Genomic DNA, 21,267 nt, shown 5'->3' on the forward strand with positions numbered 1-21,267 from the left:
GCAAAATCTACGCGGGCAAAGCCGCGAGTAACAGCTAGTCATTAATAAAACAGGAATATTAATATTACTATATATTCAATTTATTTCAATGTCATTGTATACATCTGAAAAACTAATTAAATTCTGATCAGGAAAAATTCAAAATTAAGTGATGTAATTTTTTTCCTAGAATTTTTTGTAATACAACATAAAATATATGATAAAAATGATCAATTTAGTTCCAATTATCATTTTAAACTTAATACATTATAATGTACTATGAAAGAAACTTTCTTATAAGATAGTTTGCAGAATTATTACTTTAAAGAAACTCCTTACTTATTGTAAATAAATAAAATATTACTAAAAAATCATTTCACAATAACTGTATATAAAGATATCAAAGCTGATAGGAATGTCATCCTACTCCTATGATAAATATTTATTAGATTATAATGGACTTGATTTAGGTGTCAAGTTGTTGGTTTAGTATATAGTTCCAGTTTAAGTGTGCCAGTTTTTTATGTCTGAATTACTTAATCCTTTGATTCATCCATTTTTATTATTGAAAATGGTATGTTCCCAAATGAAATGCTGTTTCCACAAATAATTTTATTCATAGGTTTAAATAATAATTTTATATTTATGAATCACTAGCTTACCCGTCGCACATTGCTGCGATCTCAGAAGAGATGAAATTCAAGCAAACTCGTTATAATAAAATTAAATTTTCATTTTATCATTTTTATTGAAATATATTATTATTATTCGTTTTCATCGGGAAAACATTTCAAAGTGTCGTTTCAATTCTATTTATTTATTGGAGTGCTCGTGGATACACGATATTTTTTGTTTTTTCGTCTGGTGCGTACACGAATAATTCGGAAGGTTTTCCGACGCGTGAGCTGGCCACATACAGTTGTCCATGCGAGAAGCACGGATTCTCCAAATTTAGCCCACACACTTGCAGCGATTGTCAAAAGCGCGATATTCCCCATTTATATATATATTTTTAAATCCTTTATAATTTTAATTATTTAATTGCTCCTTCCTCTCTTCCTTGGCATGTTGGGAAATTTCTGATAGTTAGATAATAAACCGTTTTATTGTAATTTGTCTTTTTAAATTATTTCGAGTCGATATTAAAATTTGAAAAAGGGCGATACCTAGATCGGTAAAATAGGCGAATTTCTTCCTACAACTTCGGTCGTTGTTCGGGGTACAGTTAAGATTTTAACGAAGTTCGAGCGAAAACATAATTAGCAAAAAAAGTCGAAATAAAGTGATTAAACAAAAATGATTACAAATATCGTAAATAACAGTTCACAAATGCATATATAGAGACATATATATTTTTGAAGGGGGGAAATGGTCTTCACAATTTGAAATCGATCAAACACACTATGCGCGAATGCTCGTGTAAACGCGCGCCATCTATCGTAGGATAAATGTACTTCGCGGGAGTGTATTAAAAAACTTCCCGAAGTTTCATGGCAATCGTACTATGCCACAAACCTTCGCCGGAGTATATTAAACAACTTCCCAAAGTTTCATGGCAATCGGATAAACGGTGTGGTAATGCATGAAGGACATAGGACACACAGACACACAGACAGACATACATTCATTTTTATATATATAGATAACCAGTCTTATCAAAAATACAATTTGTGATAAATACATAATTTGTTTGCAAAGTTAATTCTAATATAACAGAGAATGTTTTCAAATATTTAATGCATTAAAAAGAATTTAAAATAGTAAGACTTTGATCCTCTGATGTACTCTACAACAAATATAGATGTTTTAATTGAAGTTGAAATAAAATATCATGATTGAAAAAATAGATAGAGGTAACTCTTGCTTTAAGACAGTTGTTGCTACTGAATAAACTCTTACAAAAAAAAATTATCATAAAATGAATCTAATTGTATTACGTAACACAACAGTTATAACTCATAGCCCCAACTATACTATACCTTGTGACAACTGTTCCATTGAGTAATTTAATTTTTCCTCTGCATAGTATTTATTTCCACCTCAATAATTTTTTTATTTTCAATTTTTTCTATATCATATAATATTATCATTAGATTTCATCCAAAGCACCTTATTATTCAGATATAAACAATTCATTACAACAGTTCTTATCAATAATTCATTTGAAGTAATTATTCTATAGTAAAATGTAGAAGCTTTAAAATTATATAAGATATAAAGGGGCTACACTAAATATTTGTACTAATGAGAATCAAATAAGCATAATTCAAAACATAATAGAGACAGTGACTTAATTCAAAATTATTTAATCACAGAAAAAGGTCCATAAGTAACAGCAACAGAAATTTCACATTTGTTATTAACAAAAAGTTTCCAAAAATAATTACTGTCAAACTCAGAATAGTTTAATCCAAGTTTTGAGCACAGAGATTGGCTGCATTCTGTGCATTTTGACAAATTTTTTGTTTCAGATCAGTCCAAAATCTTTCCAGCTGTAATCAAAAACTATCAGAAATGATTCAATAAAACACAAGATTTCAATTTACTCATCAAAATTTATTTTGTTCCTTTCAAAGCAATTCCCTCCCATTGTAATGCACTTATGTCAACATTTTTTCCAATTCTCAAAACATGCTTTAAAGTTGTTTTCATGAAACCCCTTCAGGACTCTCAGTGAATTTTGTTCTATGGCATACAATTCCTTTAATTTATAAATAAAAATTTGTTAATTCTAATTATAAAGATTACACATGGCCAACAGGCCAATTGTGGCATCATTTTTTTTTTTTTTTTTGTTAATTGTGGATAATGTAATCTGTTAAAATGCAAAAAAAATTGTAATTTCCATATTTCCACCACAAAATCTTTTAACTACCACTGAGTTTTTATGGATTGTTAACATTGTAATGTTTGAGATAACAAGTAATCTTTGTTTTTGAATGTAGCACAGTAAAAAGAGCATATATAGGTAAGAGAAGAAGAAACATGAGGAAATGGAACAAGCTCTTTATGTCAATGGTATTATCTAAGTTATGTTGTTATTAAAACCCCTTAAGTCCATAGCCCGAGCATACCAAACAATTTCAATTACATGCAAATTGTGTCAAAAAGAAAAAAACTATAATTTGTACAATAAATGCAAATAAAATTATTTTTTGTTATGATATTGATAAATGCTTCTATCTAATTTATGCCTTATTGTCTTTACCAAAGAGAAGTAACACAAAACACTATTACTAAGGTTTTTCCAATGGGAAACCTGGGATCCTGGCTGTTTTTTAACCTGGGAAATATTCTAAAATTCTCATCCCAGGAAATCCTGCAAATTTCTTAAAAATTCACCTTTTTCTTATTTTGTGTTAAAGTTGAGGAAATTTTGCAAATAGAAAGTATAATTAACTCATTTAAATTTTTGCTTGTTATGGCATCCCACAGATTGTCAATAATCAATATGTAGCCTATTTGTGGAAGGATCCTAAAAATTCTTTACTTGTTGGAACTTGTAATATCTCGAATAATTGCACTGATGCTGTCTTAATTTTTAACTATGGCATAGTTAAAAATTAAGACAGCATCAGTGCAATTATTAGCTTTAATAACTGCTTTAATAAATTAGCTTTAATAACTGCATTATGCCAGGTTGTGCAAATTGGACCAGAATACAAATGAGTACAAAGTATGCAAGTATGAAGTTTTTCTTCATAAACTTGATTATTAAAACCAAATAAACTGCCATATTATCGGGCTGTAAACTTGATGCTGCTATTAAAGCAGCTGAAGGTAAATCAAGAAATACTAGATGGAAAAAGAAATACTGCAACACATCTCAAAAATGAACTAGAAATCTTCCAGGTTACAGGTGAAAAAACACATAACATCTGTCTTCTCTTAAATGCATTAAAGATGATTCCACCCACATCAATTGGATCAAAAAAGGCATTCTTGGTAGCAGGACTTCTCATTACTAAAATAAGAACCAGGTTGAGTGATCAGAGTATTGACCATCTTTGCTTTTTAAAATCTTATAAAAATTTACAATATTATTATGTATTATGTTTTATTTAAATAACAAAAATTACCTCTAATTCAGAAGTTTGATCTAAATTTATTTTTTTCTTTAAATTTTCAACTCAAGTATTTTTGTTTTAAGCAGTTTCCAACAAACTTTAATAAATTTCTTCTATTTGTGAAAATTTCTACGTAACTCAAAAGTAATTTTTATACATATTTTACACAGCATTATTATTATTATTATTATTTTGGAGGTTGCAGGACGTATTAAGTTACTTAAAAATGAAAAATAATTATATCATTCAATTTTAAGATTTATTTTATATCTTAAAAATAATTTATTATATCCTGGGACCCAGTTCATTTTTTTCCCAGAATCCCAGGACAAGCAAAAGACTGGGAAATGAGAAACCCTATCAATTACGATACAATAAATAATAAATATACTATATTTTAAAGCATATAAGACAAGTTTTGTTCAGAAAAAAAAAGCTCTGTCTTATATGTGAAATTGTGGCCTCCCATAGGCTAATGAATTCCCCAAATGGTTTTCAGAAGGCTACAAGTTATCTCATCTAACCAAAGTCCTGAATTAAATGCTATTGTTTAATTAAACATAATTATTGTTGTTATTATTATTTTTAAACTAGAATACAGTAAACATATTTTGTGCCTGATTGTCAAAGACATACACAGTTTAAGTTATATAAAATACTTTTACCTAAATCTTCTGTGTCTTTATGCCAAAAAATATGGTAACCATTTTGCAGCATAATTTTATAAGAATACATTAACAAACATATACTGCATATAAAAAATGTGGTGATAACATTGATAATTTGGACTCATGAAAAATCAATTATATCCCATTATAAGTGGGCCTTATATAATTTTTTTAAATCCTACATAGAAAAATTTATTGATCTCTTTGTTTAATGTCATCATGTAAATTCCTGGTTTTTTAACTTCCTGCACTGGTTCTTTGTGATATCTAACCATCTATATGATGAAGGGCAACCTCCTACTCCCAAGTTGGATGTCATATTTTATTCTTAAAGGTGCTATTGTATTTGCTACAGTTTACCAGTAACTAACCACCACTTTTTTATTTCCCTCTGACCTATTTCAATATTACATATATAGTTCATTATGTTTATCCATTTGGTTTAGGCAAGCTTCAACTAATCCTATAACCTGCAAGACACCATGCATACAAACGGAATGGACAATTAAACTGATTTCTTGTTTTCTGTGCCAAGGTTGAATAAGTGACTGCTGTTTTTAGTAGGGTTCAAAATGCTACTAATATATAACCTAACAAATCATTGGAAATCCAGTAAATATACAAATTAATTTTATCTGGTTTTCTGTACACTTTGGTACAATATTGCATATAGGGTATTTACCACAAAAACTTATTTCTAAAAAGTTCAATTCTGATGAGCTCTTTAAATCTATTTTGAGATTAATGTCCATCTAAAATATATAATAAAATAACAAGGTTTTACCATATTGGAGAGTCTATGGAAAAAAAATGGACATACAATAGTAATAAAGTTTGTGAAAAAGTTTTAACATTTTGATTCCAAATTCTGTTTTTAATACTAACTTAATTAAAATTAATTATGTGCTATAAACATTGGGGACAAATACAATTGAAAAGATGTATACATAGTTATAGCCTTATTGCATAGTTAGTTGTGAACCAATCAGTTATTGGCGTCCTCAGTAGTTAAGCAATATGGTGTGTTCTAATCAGTGGACTAAAATAACAGATATAATTTCTGTTGTTGAATACATTTTGTTACATGTTACACTTCACTTAAAAAGTGCAAAAAACTGACATAAATCATTCAAGAATACTTTCAGAAAAACAGATCACATTTTAATAGCTGACTGCACAAAAAGTGAAGTTTGAAATACTTTAATTGTTAAAATGGCAATGTTCCTGTGATATGGCTACTGCCATTGACTTTCCAATACATATAGTTAGGTTTGCTGTAAGTATAGTTAATGCTATGCTGTTTCTATTCTAATAGAAGGAAAGATATTAACATAATCCTTGAATGATATTATCATCCTGAGCTACTTCCACGTGTAATAGGGCTTTTCATAGTGTAGTGGAAAAAATACTGTATTTAAAGAACTGAGTAAGGTGTGCAACTTTATTCCATAGTAATGCTGTGCTTGCATTTTCTCTAATGTTGGTCTAAGTGGTTAGCTTGGTTTTTGTGTAATTTGACCATTCCAAACAGTTTGGGTGCTATTATCCATTAGGGAGTTTAAAAAGCTAAGTTAGGAAGTTTGCTCTTACTAGAAGCATTCTAGTCTACAATGCTTTAGGAGGATCATTATTTAACTGAATGGAACCTATCTGTTTTAAGTTCTCTTCTGTTTTGTGCCATTAGTTACTTCTTATCAGATTGCATAAAAATAATGTTATTGTCTTCTGCTCATTTCTCCAGTCTTTTATAGTCCTATGTTATGGGTTTAGAAGCTCCTTGTGTTGCATAAAGTAGTTGAACTACAATATTCTTATAAACAATACAAAAACAAAATATTATTACAGGTAACCCCCATATAATACAGCACTTCTATAGCATGGATTCACTCTAACACAATTCGAGAATTGGGTAAAACCCTCGTACAACATGAAATGTAATAAATTTTCACATACTGAAGTACTAATAGTTCACAAAAATTATTATTTTCAAAAACTATTAGTACTTAAGTATGTAAATTTTTTTCCAGCCTTCTATCAATACACGTGGTCCTTCTCGAAACTTGTTTCAGTGTTGTCAGATCTCGACACTTCTGATTTTGGTGCTGCCAGATGTTTTTCCCTTATTCCATACTTGCTTTATTCTTCATAAGTGCTTAGCACCATATAAGGAAATTTATAAAGATCTTTTAACTAAAACCAAGCAATCTAAAATAACATATTTTTGAAAAAGGTAGAGCATGGATCTGAAGATAATGCAGAAAAATGCTCAGAGGATAAGGATTCTTGCCAAAAAGAAAATGCCCTTGGTTAATAGTGCTTAGTGATGACAAAGAAAACATTCTTTAATTTACATTAATATGTATCATTTAAGGAAATTTTAATAAAGATATTTATCTTAATTATGAAAATATAATAGCATGTTTTTTAATTTTTGGAACATAACCCCCCCTTTCTGTACTAGTCCTTTGTTTTGTATAACACAGATTCGCATAACACAACAATTTTTTTAACATAATGTTATATGGGGGTTACCTGTATTTATATAATTGCATTTATAAAACTTTGAAAACAAATAATTTAATTAAGTAAAACTTCCATAAAATATTAACTCATATAGTTTATAAATGAAATAAAATAACATTTATAAAATTTATAAATGGTATAAGATAAATTTCAACATTAAATTGTATTAAAACTGCTTTATGTTTGCAACTAAACAAACACTAGCCTATAAGTTAAAAAAAACACTTATAAAAAAAAACAAAAGTTATTATTTGTATCATTAAAAGTTTTATCAAATTATGCTATTTATAATTCAAACACATTTAAAATGTTTACAACTTAGTATCATTTTTCACTATTTTAATATAGAATATGAATTAGAAATACTTTTAAAAACTTACCAGGAGCTACAGTCATTCCTAGATCCCACTCAACCATACTCCTACGAGCATGTGCTTCCTGCTTCAACCTGGAAACTGCTGATGGTCTGATGTCCATATCATCACGACATCTCCTTTGTTCCATTCCATATGAAATATCTAATTTACTTCTGTTTACATTATTGAGTTCACCAACCCTTCTGGGTCTTACAGCTTCATTGTAAGATGGAAGTTGAGGTCTCATGTCTACAGAATCATTGTTCATTGGTCTCATTGATCGAAGAGCAACATATACACTTGCATCAGACTGAGAATGCCTCAATCCATGCATAGCTATTTGTTGACTAGATCGTCCCATGTAATTTTCAGCTTGAGCAGGATTGATTCCATAATAAATTTTCTGAGCATCATAAATATTTTCATAAGTGTTTGCATTTTTTAAAATTTGAGATTTTTCTGGTTGATATCTTACTGGAAAATGTTCTCTTACTGTTGCATATATTGGTACATTTTTTAACTTTTGATGGTAGGGTGAATTTGGTTGATTTCTATTATGCAAATTTGAATTAACTTGAATTTCATGTGAAGGTGAAGGCAAACTATATATTGCACAAGAATTTTTATTAACAGCTGTTCCATCATTGGTAACATATGTTGAATCTTGAAGCCATGATGATAAAGATTGTGATTTATTAGGAACACCAATGTTCTGTGAATCTTTATGAAAGCAGGTAGAAGATTTGAGTTCATTTCTGTTATTTTGCATTTGACTATAATATTGTTTTGAAACAGACTTTGGTGATGCAACAGGTACAAGTAAACGACCACCATCATTGGAAGCAATTGGCTGTTTAACATTTGTCGATAGTTGAAAATTCTCTTTCTGTACAGGAAGCATCTGACTAAATGTTCTGGGTGGTTTGGGAGGTCCCATAGCATAATTCTGAATTTTATCATTCTGGGGTGAATGAGTTTTTTTTAACTTCCAATTTTCACTTCCTGGTATATTTTCACAAACATTCATCCATTTATTATTTGTATGAGATGGTGAAGAGAAGGGTTTTTTGACAGAAGTTTCATCTGTAGTATTAATAATTACATCTTCATATTTTGGGTCTCTTGATTTAGAATTGTTTGCTGGATAAACATATTCATAATCAGAATCTAATTTCTGTTGCTTTCTTTTTACAAATTGTTCTAAATGACCATAAATACTTTCATAACTATGATGTTTAGGAGAATGAACATTATTAGAATTTGAATTATTTGTTTTATTAAGGAATGAATTATTGTGATTAGAAGAATCAAATGTTTGATTCTGTGCAGATTTTTCTAAATTTCCTCCAGGAGACTGATAAATCCCCCTACTGTTTTCTGAAGCTATTCTATACTCTTTGTTTTGGCATTGCTTATTAAAGCATTCTTTTGGTGTAGTAGTTTCAACTGATTCAATTTTTTCTTCTTTTTGAGAATTTTCAGACATTACATTATAAGTTGCAGCATTATTATGATTTAAATGTCGTTCAAGTTTTAAATCACCCATTTCTGTGGAAATTTGTTTACAATGATAAATATCTTTTTCACCCTTATTATTTATAAGAGATGGACTTTCATATACATTATAATGCTGATTCTTTGGTTTGTTTGATGTTCGTGGAAGATGTAAACGCTTCGATTTTGGTGTTGGACTATGCAAAAGTAAATTTCTAGAGTTTCCAGATTCTTGATTTAATCTGTAATGCTGAACTCCATACATCTGCTTATTCCATTCATGTGCTAAATGCGTTTCATTTAATGAATTATTATTATAAGATTTTGCTTCTTGCTTATTTTCAACATCAGATTTATTTATCATTTCTGAAGTATTATTTTGAGGTGACCACAGTTGTTCATATTTTAATTTAGAATTTACTGGAAGACAAGCTTTCTCAGGTGAATTTTTTAAAGCACATACAGCATTAGACGATGTATTTTCATTATTTTCTCCAACAGCATGAGAATCACTTAAAATATATGATTTTCTTGATGTTAAATCTAAAATGGCTCCTCTTGGATGATGATTCAAAATATTTTCAATCTGAGCTATATTTTTCTTAGTTGTAACATTAATGTTTGTGTACTGAACATTATTTGGATTGTGAATTATATCTGTAGCTTTTACAGAATGTGCAATTTTAGATGAAGACAACTTATTTATCTGATTACTTTTGTCATATGTAAAAATGTTGTTTCTTTGTTCTACACATTCTTTATTGTTTATCTTACCAAAATTGTTCTCATCATAGAAATCTGCACATTTTTTTTCTATATCTGTACAATGTGTTGAATTTGAGTATTTATTCTGTAAATCTTTTACCTGATATTGTTTTTGCATATCATTTGATCTCACTGCTGAAACATTGTCTGACTGTACCATATTAGATATTGGAACAGTAACAGGTTTGGCATAGCATGGAATGTATTCTTCAGTTTTGGGATCCCTATTTACAGACTGATGTTTGATAGTTCCATAGATACCCTCTTCTTGTGATCGTTTACGAGAAAAAGCTACATCAATTGTGGGATCTCTAGTTCGAAGCACCACATAATCACCTGAACCATCAAGTGAAAGCTCACCTTTGTCCTTTAAAACTGATTCATTCTTGTGAGTTGTGCAAGTTCTTTCAAAATTATCATCTTTTTCATTATTGATCCAATTTGCTCCTCTGTGATTTGGTGATCCAAATTGCTGTAATGGTTTTTTCTTAACTGGTAGTTCTGGAACATTTGGTGTATAAACTGCATTAGTTTTTGTTACAGATGATTTGGTCATATAATTAGAAGTAAATGAATTCTCAATTAGATTATTTCCTTTTTCATTTAAACGTGATAATTTTTTGTGAGATGTAGAATATTTCTCTATTTCTTTAGAAGTTTCTTTGCTTTTTGGAACTGATTCAGTTTTATCATTTAAAACTTGCAAGCATTCTTCTGTATGACCAGAATCTGTTTGCTTATTAGTAATTTCATTTTGAAATGAATTTTCAGACACATTTCGAAGAGAGTGTTTTTTACAAAGCTCTTCCAAAATTAATTTATCTTCAGAAGATTCAAAACTCAAAGTTTTAACTGCTTTACTTAATTCTTGTATCTGAGATGCACTTTTTTCTTCTGAACATAACAAAGTCAAGCATTCAATTTCTGCAGCTGCAGACATTGGTGTTTCTGAATATGAATTTTTTGAATCATTTTGTCTGCTGTGCTGCAATTCTCTTAATGGAGAACGTAATAGTTTCCTAGCAACCATCCTAAGAACTGTTTCTCTCTCTTGCTGTGGTCGAAATTCTCTACTGAGGTGATGACTGTGACTTCTAAAAAGAGGATGCCGTCTCTGAGGCGTTTGTAATCCAACATTAGAATCAGATTCAACATTAAGTGATTTTTCAAATAAGGCTTTTAATTTTGCTATACTAGGACGTCTAATAACTGTAGCTTTGCCAATAAGTTTTCCTTGCAGATGTCTTTCTTCACCAGCTGCCTTTCTGTAAGAATTTCCTTCATAAGAATCAACATCCAAAATTGTAGAAAAATTTTCCTCAGAATTTAGATTAACTGTTCCATTACTTGTTTCTTGTAAAGGAGGAGCACTGACTGATGCACTTTTTTCTTTTGCCATTGATTTTTGTGAAGATTCTTGTTGAAGACAATCTTTAACTTCATTAGTGTGCTTTGAATTTTGATTCAAACCAACTGAATTATCTTTATTGTGCAAAATTATATTATTATTCTGTACTGTAATAGTTTTTGATTTAAGTTCTGATTGTTTAACAGATACACTTTTAGTATCTGAATGTTCAGTTACTTTATTCCATCCTGAAATTAATCTTTTAACACTTTCTTCTCTTTTTAGTTTAAGCAAAATTTGTGAATTTCTTCTTGATAACTGGCCTGAATCATCCTCAGAATCTTGACATCTATCTTCTATCAAATTTTGTTGAGTATTCATACTGTTTTCTGGTTGATTCCAAAATCTTTGTGAATTCCCGGCAACAGCAAGGTTTTTTTGAGATTTTTCTTTTTCTTCATTCTTTAATTCTTGAGAAAAATACTTGGCTGGACTTTTTTGCTGACCATTTTCAAATTCATTTTTATCCTGTTCAAATTCTTGGTGGTTTCTTTTCTCAGCTTAAAATAAATATTAAAATTATTTAACTAAATGCAGTAATTCTATTACTATTGAAAGTATATAGATATTAGATAAAAGTTTTTATAACTATTAATAATAAATGAGTATGCAATACAACAATAGCAAATTATCATATTACAGTCGACCCTCCTATAATTACGGTCCCTATAATTACGATTCCTATAAAACTATGAAAAAATATACGTATTTTGGAAATGTTGAGTCGGATTAGTGTAGAATCGATTAATTTTATGGATGAAAACCTTTCAATCAGCCGTAGTCCGTAAACTTGACACGTGTCGGGCTGTGATTGGAACGACTTGTAAGAAATCGGATTCCTAATAAATTGGAACGTATCTATATCTTGTAGGGGGGGTCGACTGTATAAATTAATTTCAGTATAAGATTCTATACTTCTATAGTTATTTCCAATCAAAACTCAAATATATTTTATATTTATATTCTTACAAGAATACTAATGTAAAATTAATTTTGTTAACTTTATTTATCCTATAAGGCTTATAAATCAACATAGGAAATTTTAACTAGCAATACATCTTCAAGATAAGTGGCATTTGTGGGTTAGAGAACCACGCTAGGCCAATTCTTTTCTTCCAGAATATTCTAAATTATTTAATAAATAAAAAGGTTTAAAAGATTCTTAATGATTTCATAAATGTTTAAGAAAAAAGATGTACTTATTCATTATTTTCAACTTTCAAAAGTTTTACAAGTTCCAACAATTAAGTAATGAGACAAATGTTGTACTGACCAATACACAATCATCATGTAGTAAGAAGCATGTGCATTCCATAGTGTGGTCCATCATCTGCAGTCTGGCAATATTGCAAGGCAGTAAGTCTGCTCCCATTTTGCTAGGTTAGTGTAAAAGTATTATCACAAAAGCACTATTGAGCAGATAGTGAATATCAAATTCTGTTTTAAACTTGAAAAATGTGATCTGAGACAGTGATATAAAAATGTGTTTATCTCATGCACAAATATTCAGGTGGTTTGATCATCAGAATCAGATTCAAATGTCATCAGAAACTCTCAATGATGATAACAGGCCTGGACATCTAATTTCAGCTTAAAATAAGGAACTCATTACAAGATGAGAGAATAGATTTAAGAAGTTTGTTGTGTAACAGTGAGAATATTGACATTTGACTTTAGTGCCAGTAGGAAGACAATTCAAAAATCTTAATGGAAGATTTCGGCAAGGTCACTGTCCAGTTTGCATCACATTTTTTGCCTGATGACCAAAGACAACGGTATGCAGCATACACAGTGTACACACTCAATCATTCACTATTTCCCCAGATTTATATCCTTGTAATTATTTTCTGTTTCCTAAACTAAAGTCACCATTGAAAGATCATCATTTTCAAGATGTTAAAAATATCCAGCAGGCACTGACACTGGGTCTTTGTGACATACCAAAGAAAGATTTGCAGAGATCTTTCAAGTCCTTAAACTTGCTGTATTGCTGCAGCAGGAAGTACTTTGAATAAAATACATGTAATATTTAACTGTTTTGTTTCTTTTTTATTTCATGATATCTACACTCAATATTTAATTCTTGAACCTTTTATAGCATACTTATGTGATAAAATGCTTTTCCTATATTTTTTAAAGATAAGTATTATCTTTAAAAAAATTCACAAATTTAAATTTATCTTTATTCTTGCTTGAATATTATTGATTATAAACAAAAAAATCCAGCAACGAGTTGCATAACTTTCTGGTTGTTGTGAAATTTTATTTTAAATTACATTACATTAAATTAACAATTTTGATAAGAAAAAAAAAAAAAAAGACTTAATTTGAAGGGAGAAGATGAGTTTTAAAAATATTGAATGCCAATAATTAAAATTTTCATTAATTCCAACCCTACTTGAGATATGACATAACCCCTCTCAAACTTAATTTAAAAGCATCAATGTCCCTTAAATACAAATTACTGTGCCAAATTTTATTTCTTAATCTTGACCCCCATCCTGAGATATTAAATGAAATAGAAGCCAACACACAAAATTTTTTCCTTTTTTATTTTATTTTTTACTCTTTTGGGTTCAGAAGATCTCACAAGGTATCAAAACTTGTAAAAATATAGAGGTTCAAATTTCACACGATTCCAATACTTTCTCATGTTATATACATAATAGCTGGGAAGTAAAACCAACTGAAGATAGACCAAGATTGTTAAACATTTCTGATAAAGTAAAACTTACGAAACAGGATAAAATATAAAAGATGTCTAAAGGTTTATTTATTAAAGCATTTTCTAATCTCACACATTGTGGTAGAATATAAATAATAAATATTTTGAAAAATTATTCAAGCATCTTAATTTTTTAAATTATATAATTGTTGATAAATACTAATAAAATTAATTTCAACAAAATAATTATTTTAATAAACCAAAAGTAAAATAATTCATTACCTTCTTTGTCATCTGTTGAAGTTGATTCATATACATCTTCATATATAGTATCACTTTTCTATAAAGAATTAAATATTAAAAAAAATATCAATTTATATATACAAATTTTTTATTACAATACAATCCCACTAATCCAATAATAATATATTTGATTTCTTTCTGTTTTTGACTGGAACATTTAGCAACAATAATAAACAAAACTGGTTCAAATTAAGCAGAATTCAGATCAATGAAGATTTGGATTAGTGATAATGCACTATATATTTTGTTATTGATCTAAAGAGATCATTAAAAAATTAACATTGAAAAATGCATTTTATAAAAACTAATTTTTTCAAATAAAATAAATCCAGCTTCAGAAATCATAAACTGAGTTCTAAAACTTCAAGAAATTAAAGTTATAGTTATAATTTTCAGAATTTGTTTTCTGAAGTTCTATCTTTAAAAAAATGTCTTTAAAATAAAAGCACCAATTATCACCTGTAGTAATCCAGTTAAAATGAACAAATTTATTATAAGAACAAACATTTTCAACTGTTTTTAATTAACAGCCATCTTTAGGCCATGGAATTAAGTTCTATTTATGTAATTTTGTTTTTTTAATTTTATTTTATGTTACATAGGATAAAATTAAAAAAAGAATCTTTAAATAAAATAGAACTTTTTAAACATCTGGTGTATATGCATGAAAGAATGTTGATGAAAAAAAATCGAAATAAATATTATTTAAATTTTTCAGCTTTAAAATGATTTAATTTTACTGAAAAAGATTAGAAATTAAAATATAATGAAAACTATAAACTACACACCAACCGAATGCGAAAATCTATCGGGCTAGTATAAGGCTAATTATTAAATGAATTACGTAACCAATTTGGTTTTAGAGGTAAGCGTTAGGCGCCATCTCTTATTAACAGTAATAATTATAAATAAATTAATTAATTTAAATAATTTAGAACCGCTGAGAGAAAAAAATCGGCCCAGAGCGGGACTCGAACCCACAACTCCTGCTTACTGTGCAGATGCGTTGCCAGTTACGCTATCCGGACCTCCAGTCCGGATAGTGTAACTGAAGAAAAAAATCGGCCACTCCGGGCCGATTTTTTCTCCCAGTGGTTCTAAATTATTTAAATTAATTAATTAATTTATAATTATTAATGTTAATAAGAGATGGCGCCTAACGCTTACCTCTAAAACCAAATTGGTTACGTAATTCATTTAATAATTAGCCTTATACTAGCCCGATAGATTTTCGGCATTCAGTTGGTGTGTAGCTTTATTATATATCGGGTTTAGCGATGTTTGAAAACTATAAACGTTCTTAAATTTAAATGAAAAAACCTTATATTGTGTGCATTTTTTTGTTTTTTCTCTTTCTGCCCTGTGAGCACTAAGAAGACCTCTTTTTAGCAAACCCATTATGATAAGACACCAACCGAATGCCGTAAATTAATCGGGCTATTTTTAATGCTAAATTCTAAATAAATTACGTAATTAATTTGGCACTAGAGATGTTTATTTATATAAACCCATTATGGTTTGGCCAGACCCACAATGAGGTAGCCAAGTGGTAAGAGACGGGGGTTGACATATTTTGATTGGACCACAGCCCGAAAAATTCCTGGGGATTTTTTTGATCCGTCTGGATTCAATCCTGGGTCCCCCAGAGTGTAAGACTGCCACCTTGGTTGCTCAGCCATTCAGCCAAATATATATCAGTGCATTAAACAATTATAAGCATCTCAATTCTCCACAAAACAACAATAAATAGCAAAGTGCCCAGTCATTCTTCCATAAATATAATACTATTTTAATATCAATGCAATAACCCTGTAAATGATCAATCTTGTTAGAATGAACTTTCAAAACATTGAATCCACAAATATGGAAGTAAAAACTTGACAACAAGAAAACATTGTGGTTTGGCTCAGATGGATCAACAAGAGAAAAAAAATCAAATATCTAGGAGTCATTACAGATGACAGTTTATAAACACACATCAAATCACTCAAGATACTTATCATCTCATTACTTTATGCACAACTATTTTATATTTTTCAATCCCAATATTATTATCTAACCTAAATACTTTATAATTTTAAGTTATCTTACATCTCTAAGTTCTTTCCATACAAGAGGTTCACCATCTTCATCTAAATTTTCATAAGTATGACTATCAATTACACGTAGTTGTTGTTCAAACATAGCTGTCACAGCTCTATGTACTAAATAATATTGTTCCTATAAATGAACAAATTAATATCAGTGAAATTATATTACATATTTTGTTAATCTTAACCTTATTAATTAGAATTATATATCATTTTCATTTCTGTAAAATCCTTACTTTTGTCTGCACCATAGCTACCCGTTGTCGTCGCATTTCTGCAGCAATTTCGTATAGGCTAAAGGATTTGGTCAATTTCTGAAATATAAATTATGTATTATAAATTCTGATTATGAATAATTTATCAATAAGTAAAAATTAAATTACAAACTAGAAGGTAAAAATATGTATATTATAATTTAAAAACTTTTTAATAGCTTGCCACTTGGAGGCAAAATGTAGAAAATAATAATACAGGTAAAAATCATGTGGGTACCACTTCCAAGTACTAAGCTTATCTTTACCAAAGAAAAACTTCTAAGAAAAAATTTTGACAGTCATCTGAATTGCCATAAATTTTCACTTGGTGTAATTTTTTTACATCTTGGATGTTTTTGTTTAGATAGCAATTGTTTTTGTTTAATAATTGTAATATTAACTGTATATCAAAACATAAGATCAATCAGTGCTTGGTGACTGTTGACTGAATATGTCACTGACCAAATGCAAAACTCATTTGTTTCCATGCAATTTTATCTTTATAAGCATAAAATGAAGCAGTAAAACTGAATTAGTTCAATTAGAAACCCCTGTGAACTTTAATCTATTTATCCAGAAGTTTCATGAGCCCCTCTGATAACAAGAAAGACTTGAGATTTCTAGACCCAGTAGTTTTTCCTCTATTAGTGTCTGCAGTGCCAAATGTAGAAGAAGGAGAAAATACAGCTTTTTTGGCAATATTTTCACTTTTCAATTACTTATATTTTAGCAACAGCTTCATAGAAAATCTTGAAATTTTGCACACTATCTAAGAAAACAATTGTCTTTCAAACAAGATGTTTAGTTTCTTTCAGATGTTTGGGGGACAGAGAAATCAACCCCAAAAATTGTCAACTCAAATTCCTGTATACATAGTCAATCAGTGACTTTTTTACTTGCCATGACTGTCACTGTCATGACTTCATATAATTATAACTTCTTTATTTGTTTTAAAATTTGTAAGAAAAAGCAATTAGAAATAAAAAAATGGGAGACATGAAAATAGATAATAATTTAAAATTTTTAACTGTTACCAAAAATTATAAACTAAGAATGATAAGTAAATATCATTTTTTAAAAAGTATTTATAAATAAATAAATCATACACATACACACAAATCACAAAAATTCAAGAATTAGTAAAAAATGATTCAGAAAGGTATTTGTTAAATGCTCAATATAAATGAATAAATTGGTAAAACTTGGAAACATAAAAGTAGCATTTTAGAAAAAAATAAATGAGACAATACTTACACCCATTCGCATTAATCCCCAAACATAATCAATAGCACATATTGTTCCTGTTCTTCCACAGCCAGCACTAAAAAAAAATTGAAACATAACTAAATTAAACTCATTTTACAATGATTTAGTATTTAATCTGTAAAAATATATTTTTATTGTAAATTTACTATGACAGAAATGTTGCAGTAATTATTATATATTCAAAATAAAATTTTATTTTAAAACATCATTTTCTCTATATTTAAATAAATTAATAATTTAATATTCATGTACAAAAAATGCACTTAACAAGCATTCTATAAGTAGTCTTATATAAATAAATATTTAAATGTCAAACTTATGAGTTAATCAAATCATTAAAATACAAGATAACTAGTTAAATTATCTTGCATTTTCTTTTTCATGTAATTATTAAATTATGAAATTTTTTCAAAAATGAGCAGACACTTTCAAGATTTTTAAATGTAATTTTGTATCAATTTGTGCAAAAGTTTCATAGAAAATCACTCTGTGCTGAAGCCACAAATAAAAAAACTACTCTTGCATGATATTTATGCAACTATAAGTTTGTGTTAAACACAACTGAGAAGTTAAGAAAACAATTCATTTTTCCATTCATACATATCAATAATGTTAAACATTAATTTATATTAATATTACTACATTTCTTATTTGGCACTGGCAATATTAAGTTTGAGAAATAGATGCAAGATAAATGTTCTTACTAATCTGCAAGAAACTTTGAGGATTCCTCAATTATATTACAAGCACATTACAGATGCACAAATAATCTACTATATAATGTAAATGTATTACTTTATATTATACAGTAATGTATATTACATTACATTAATGTAGGATAATGTAATGTATTACATTTTTCAATCTAAACTGCAAAACAGTTTTCTATTAAATTTTTTCTGTTTTTTGAATTAGATAGATAAAAGAATTTTTTCCAATTAAAGTTATTAGTTTGAATAGAAAATTTTAAAGTTAGAAACAATCATCAGAATTATTATACTTTATTTTTATTAATAACAGGGATGCACAACCTTTTCTGAAAAAGGGCCAAATTAGGATTAAGTTTACTGACTGAGGGCCGGACCTCCAAGTGATTAATGCGATGGCTGAGATTGGATGCTGGCGGCAATCTTCTTGATGTCTAGCGTAATGGCAGATGTTGAAACAACCAGCAGATTTTCCAAATTCTCGTTGGTTAACCNGTATATAGGCCTATGCATTTCTGACAAAATGCTCATTATAATAATATGCAATTTACAAGTGCAAAATATTCAGAAAATATTAAATTAATTTTTTGTACATATCAAAGATGTAGCTTTAAGCAATAGAAGATTACATTTGATTATGATGAGGTTTTTGACAAATGATTTTATGACACATTTTAAAATTATTCTTAGACACGCGATAAAAATACTGAAAGGAAAGTATGCAATTATATGCACATTTATAAGAAAACTTATTATTGAAGACGTAGCATTTAATTAAAGATTATCCCGCTAAAGAGATCGATATGCAAAAAGGAAAAGAAAAATTTGCACACATACACTCACACGTGCATTTGAATGTATACAAAAAAAGACAAATGGAGATTTCATAAAATGAACTGTAACCATTCATTACTAATCCAATAAAGAGAGAAAGATAATTATACAGATTAATAGACAACGATTATACTGAATGAATGCTATCAGAATGAACACACCTGTTCAATTCTCAACATATATTACCTACCTTTTTCCTGCTTATAACTGATGACGTAAGATGTTATTGGTGAATTACCAGAATAGGGAGGTGACCATAAAAGACTAGCTGCAGTACTAGTGACTTCAATAACACGTACGTCTTCGGGAGGATCCGGAGTTTCTAAGAACAAAATGAGAAATTTTGTATCAAACACGTCAACTGTTATTTTGAAATTAATCGATTATTTTTATTTCTGCATCATCAACTATGATTTTTCCAACTAGACAGAATTTTCTTTTGAATAATAAATGATTAAATGTTATACGTCAAGTTCCTCTTTCATTTTGCCAATAAAATTGATGTATTCATGTATACGTTATGTCAGGCTCGTTTATTTTGAAGTTTTTAGTTAGTTTGATAATCTTATGAATTTAACAAAATATTAAGGAAAACATGTAATGATTTAAAAGTCTTAAATTTGCATAATGAACAATCGATATATTTTTTTTATTTGTAAAAAAAATTGTAAAATTGCTAATGTATAAATTAAATTTATATGCAGAAATTTTTTCTATTTTTTATAGAATATATTTTCAAATATTATTGAAATATTTTATTAAATTTGATATGAAGAATTGATTATGGTAGTTACATTAAATTAAGAAAACATTTTTTTATTTAAATTTACTTGTTATCGTACAGAGTACAATAACACACACACACACACACACACACACACACACACATATATATATATAATAATTAAATTTAATATAATATATATATATATATATCACAAATATATAAAATTTGATTATTCCTATTCGTTGTATAAACTTTAAATGAAGAAGATTTGCCATTAGTAATTTATTTCAATGTAAGTCATTCTGTACGATATCATTACTGAAATATCAAGGATTTAATGTAGAATTGTTGCAGGAATTACTGAGTCAACGAAAATTAGTTAAGGATACAGAAATTGGCAAAAATAGGCTTATCTCTGGCTATTCTTACTTGCTCAATTTATCGTCTTTAAGGCAATTAAGCTTATACTTCCAGTTAATTTTCATTTAATTATTTATTACTACACTGTTATATATTAAATCCTACATGTACTGTTCATATATATTTCTATTTCTTTATCTTCTACTTTCTCTTTCTCCCATTCTTTAGTATATACTTCTATTTTAAAATTTTCTTTTCTGATATGAAAAGAAAATTTTATGATATTAAAAGAATGTATATGTATGATATATATATACACACATTTTCATTTTTCCTACTCCCGTGTTCGTTATTATCATTAAATGTAAGTAAAGACTAAAATTGTATCTTACTGAAGTATTTCTACTTTAAAATTTATGTATAACAACGACTGATGTACTGTACTACCCAGTAATTGCATTGAAAATATATAAGAAAATATAAATAAATAAAAAATTGTCATATTCAATTTTTACAAAATATTAAGTAAAAAATTTACAAAAAATCTACTTTAAAGTAAAAAATATATACTTTACAAAGTCTCTTTTTTATTTAATGGCAGAAATCATTCGTGAATTTTTTCATTTATCCGTATCTTACTTTTATAGTAGTTTCAATGATTATCAATAAATTTTTATTATTTAATATTGCATTTCGATATTTAAAATAAAAAGCACAGCATTTCACTCATGAATGTTTTAATTCTCATATTATATTTTACGCAATTTTTAAAAATTAATAAAAAGTTAATAAATTTCAAAG

At 28.3% G+C, this 21,267-nt stretch overlaps 1 protein-coding gene across 2 annotated transcripts in view; it reads right to left on the minus strand.

The window, feature by feature from the left end:
* The window catches only part of LOC111635904 (uncharacterized protein DDB_G0283357-like), a 75,318-nt gene that overhangs the window by 11,647 nt on the left and 42,404 nt on the right, over nt 1-21,267 (minus strand). For both annotated transcript variants that reach the window (XM_023381039.1, XM_023381040.1), the window contains exons 7-11: nt 17,827-17,893; nt 16,555-16,632; nt 16,320-16,448; nt 14,208-14,265; nt 7,618-11,760 (exon numbers count right to left, since the gene is read on the minus strand). In XM_023381039.1, the coding sequence (XP_023236807.1) occupies nt 7,618-11,760; nt 14,208-14,265; nt 16,320-16,448; nt 16,555-16,632; nt 17,827-17,893 (4,475 nt within the window). The remainder of the gene's footprint in view (nt 1-7,617; nt 11,761-14,207; nt 14,266-16,319; nt 16,449-16,554; nt 16,633-17,826; nt 17,894-21,267) is intronic.

Source organism: Centruroides sculpturatus, unplaced genomic scaffold (genome assembly GCF_000671375.1).
Source record: "Centruroides sculpturatus isolate CEXI.00-Female unplaced genomic scaffold, Cexi_2.0 scaffold864, whole genome shotgun sequence".
Lineage (NCBI taxonomy): Eukaryota > Metazoa > Arthropoda > Arachnida > Scorpiones > Buthidae > Centruroides > Centruroides sculpturatus.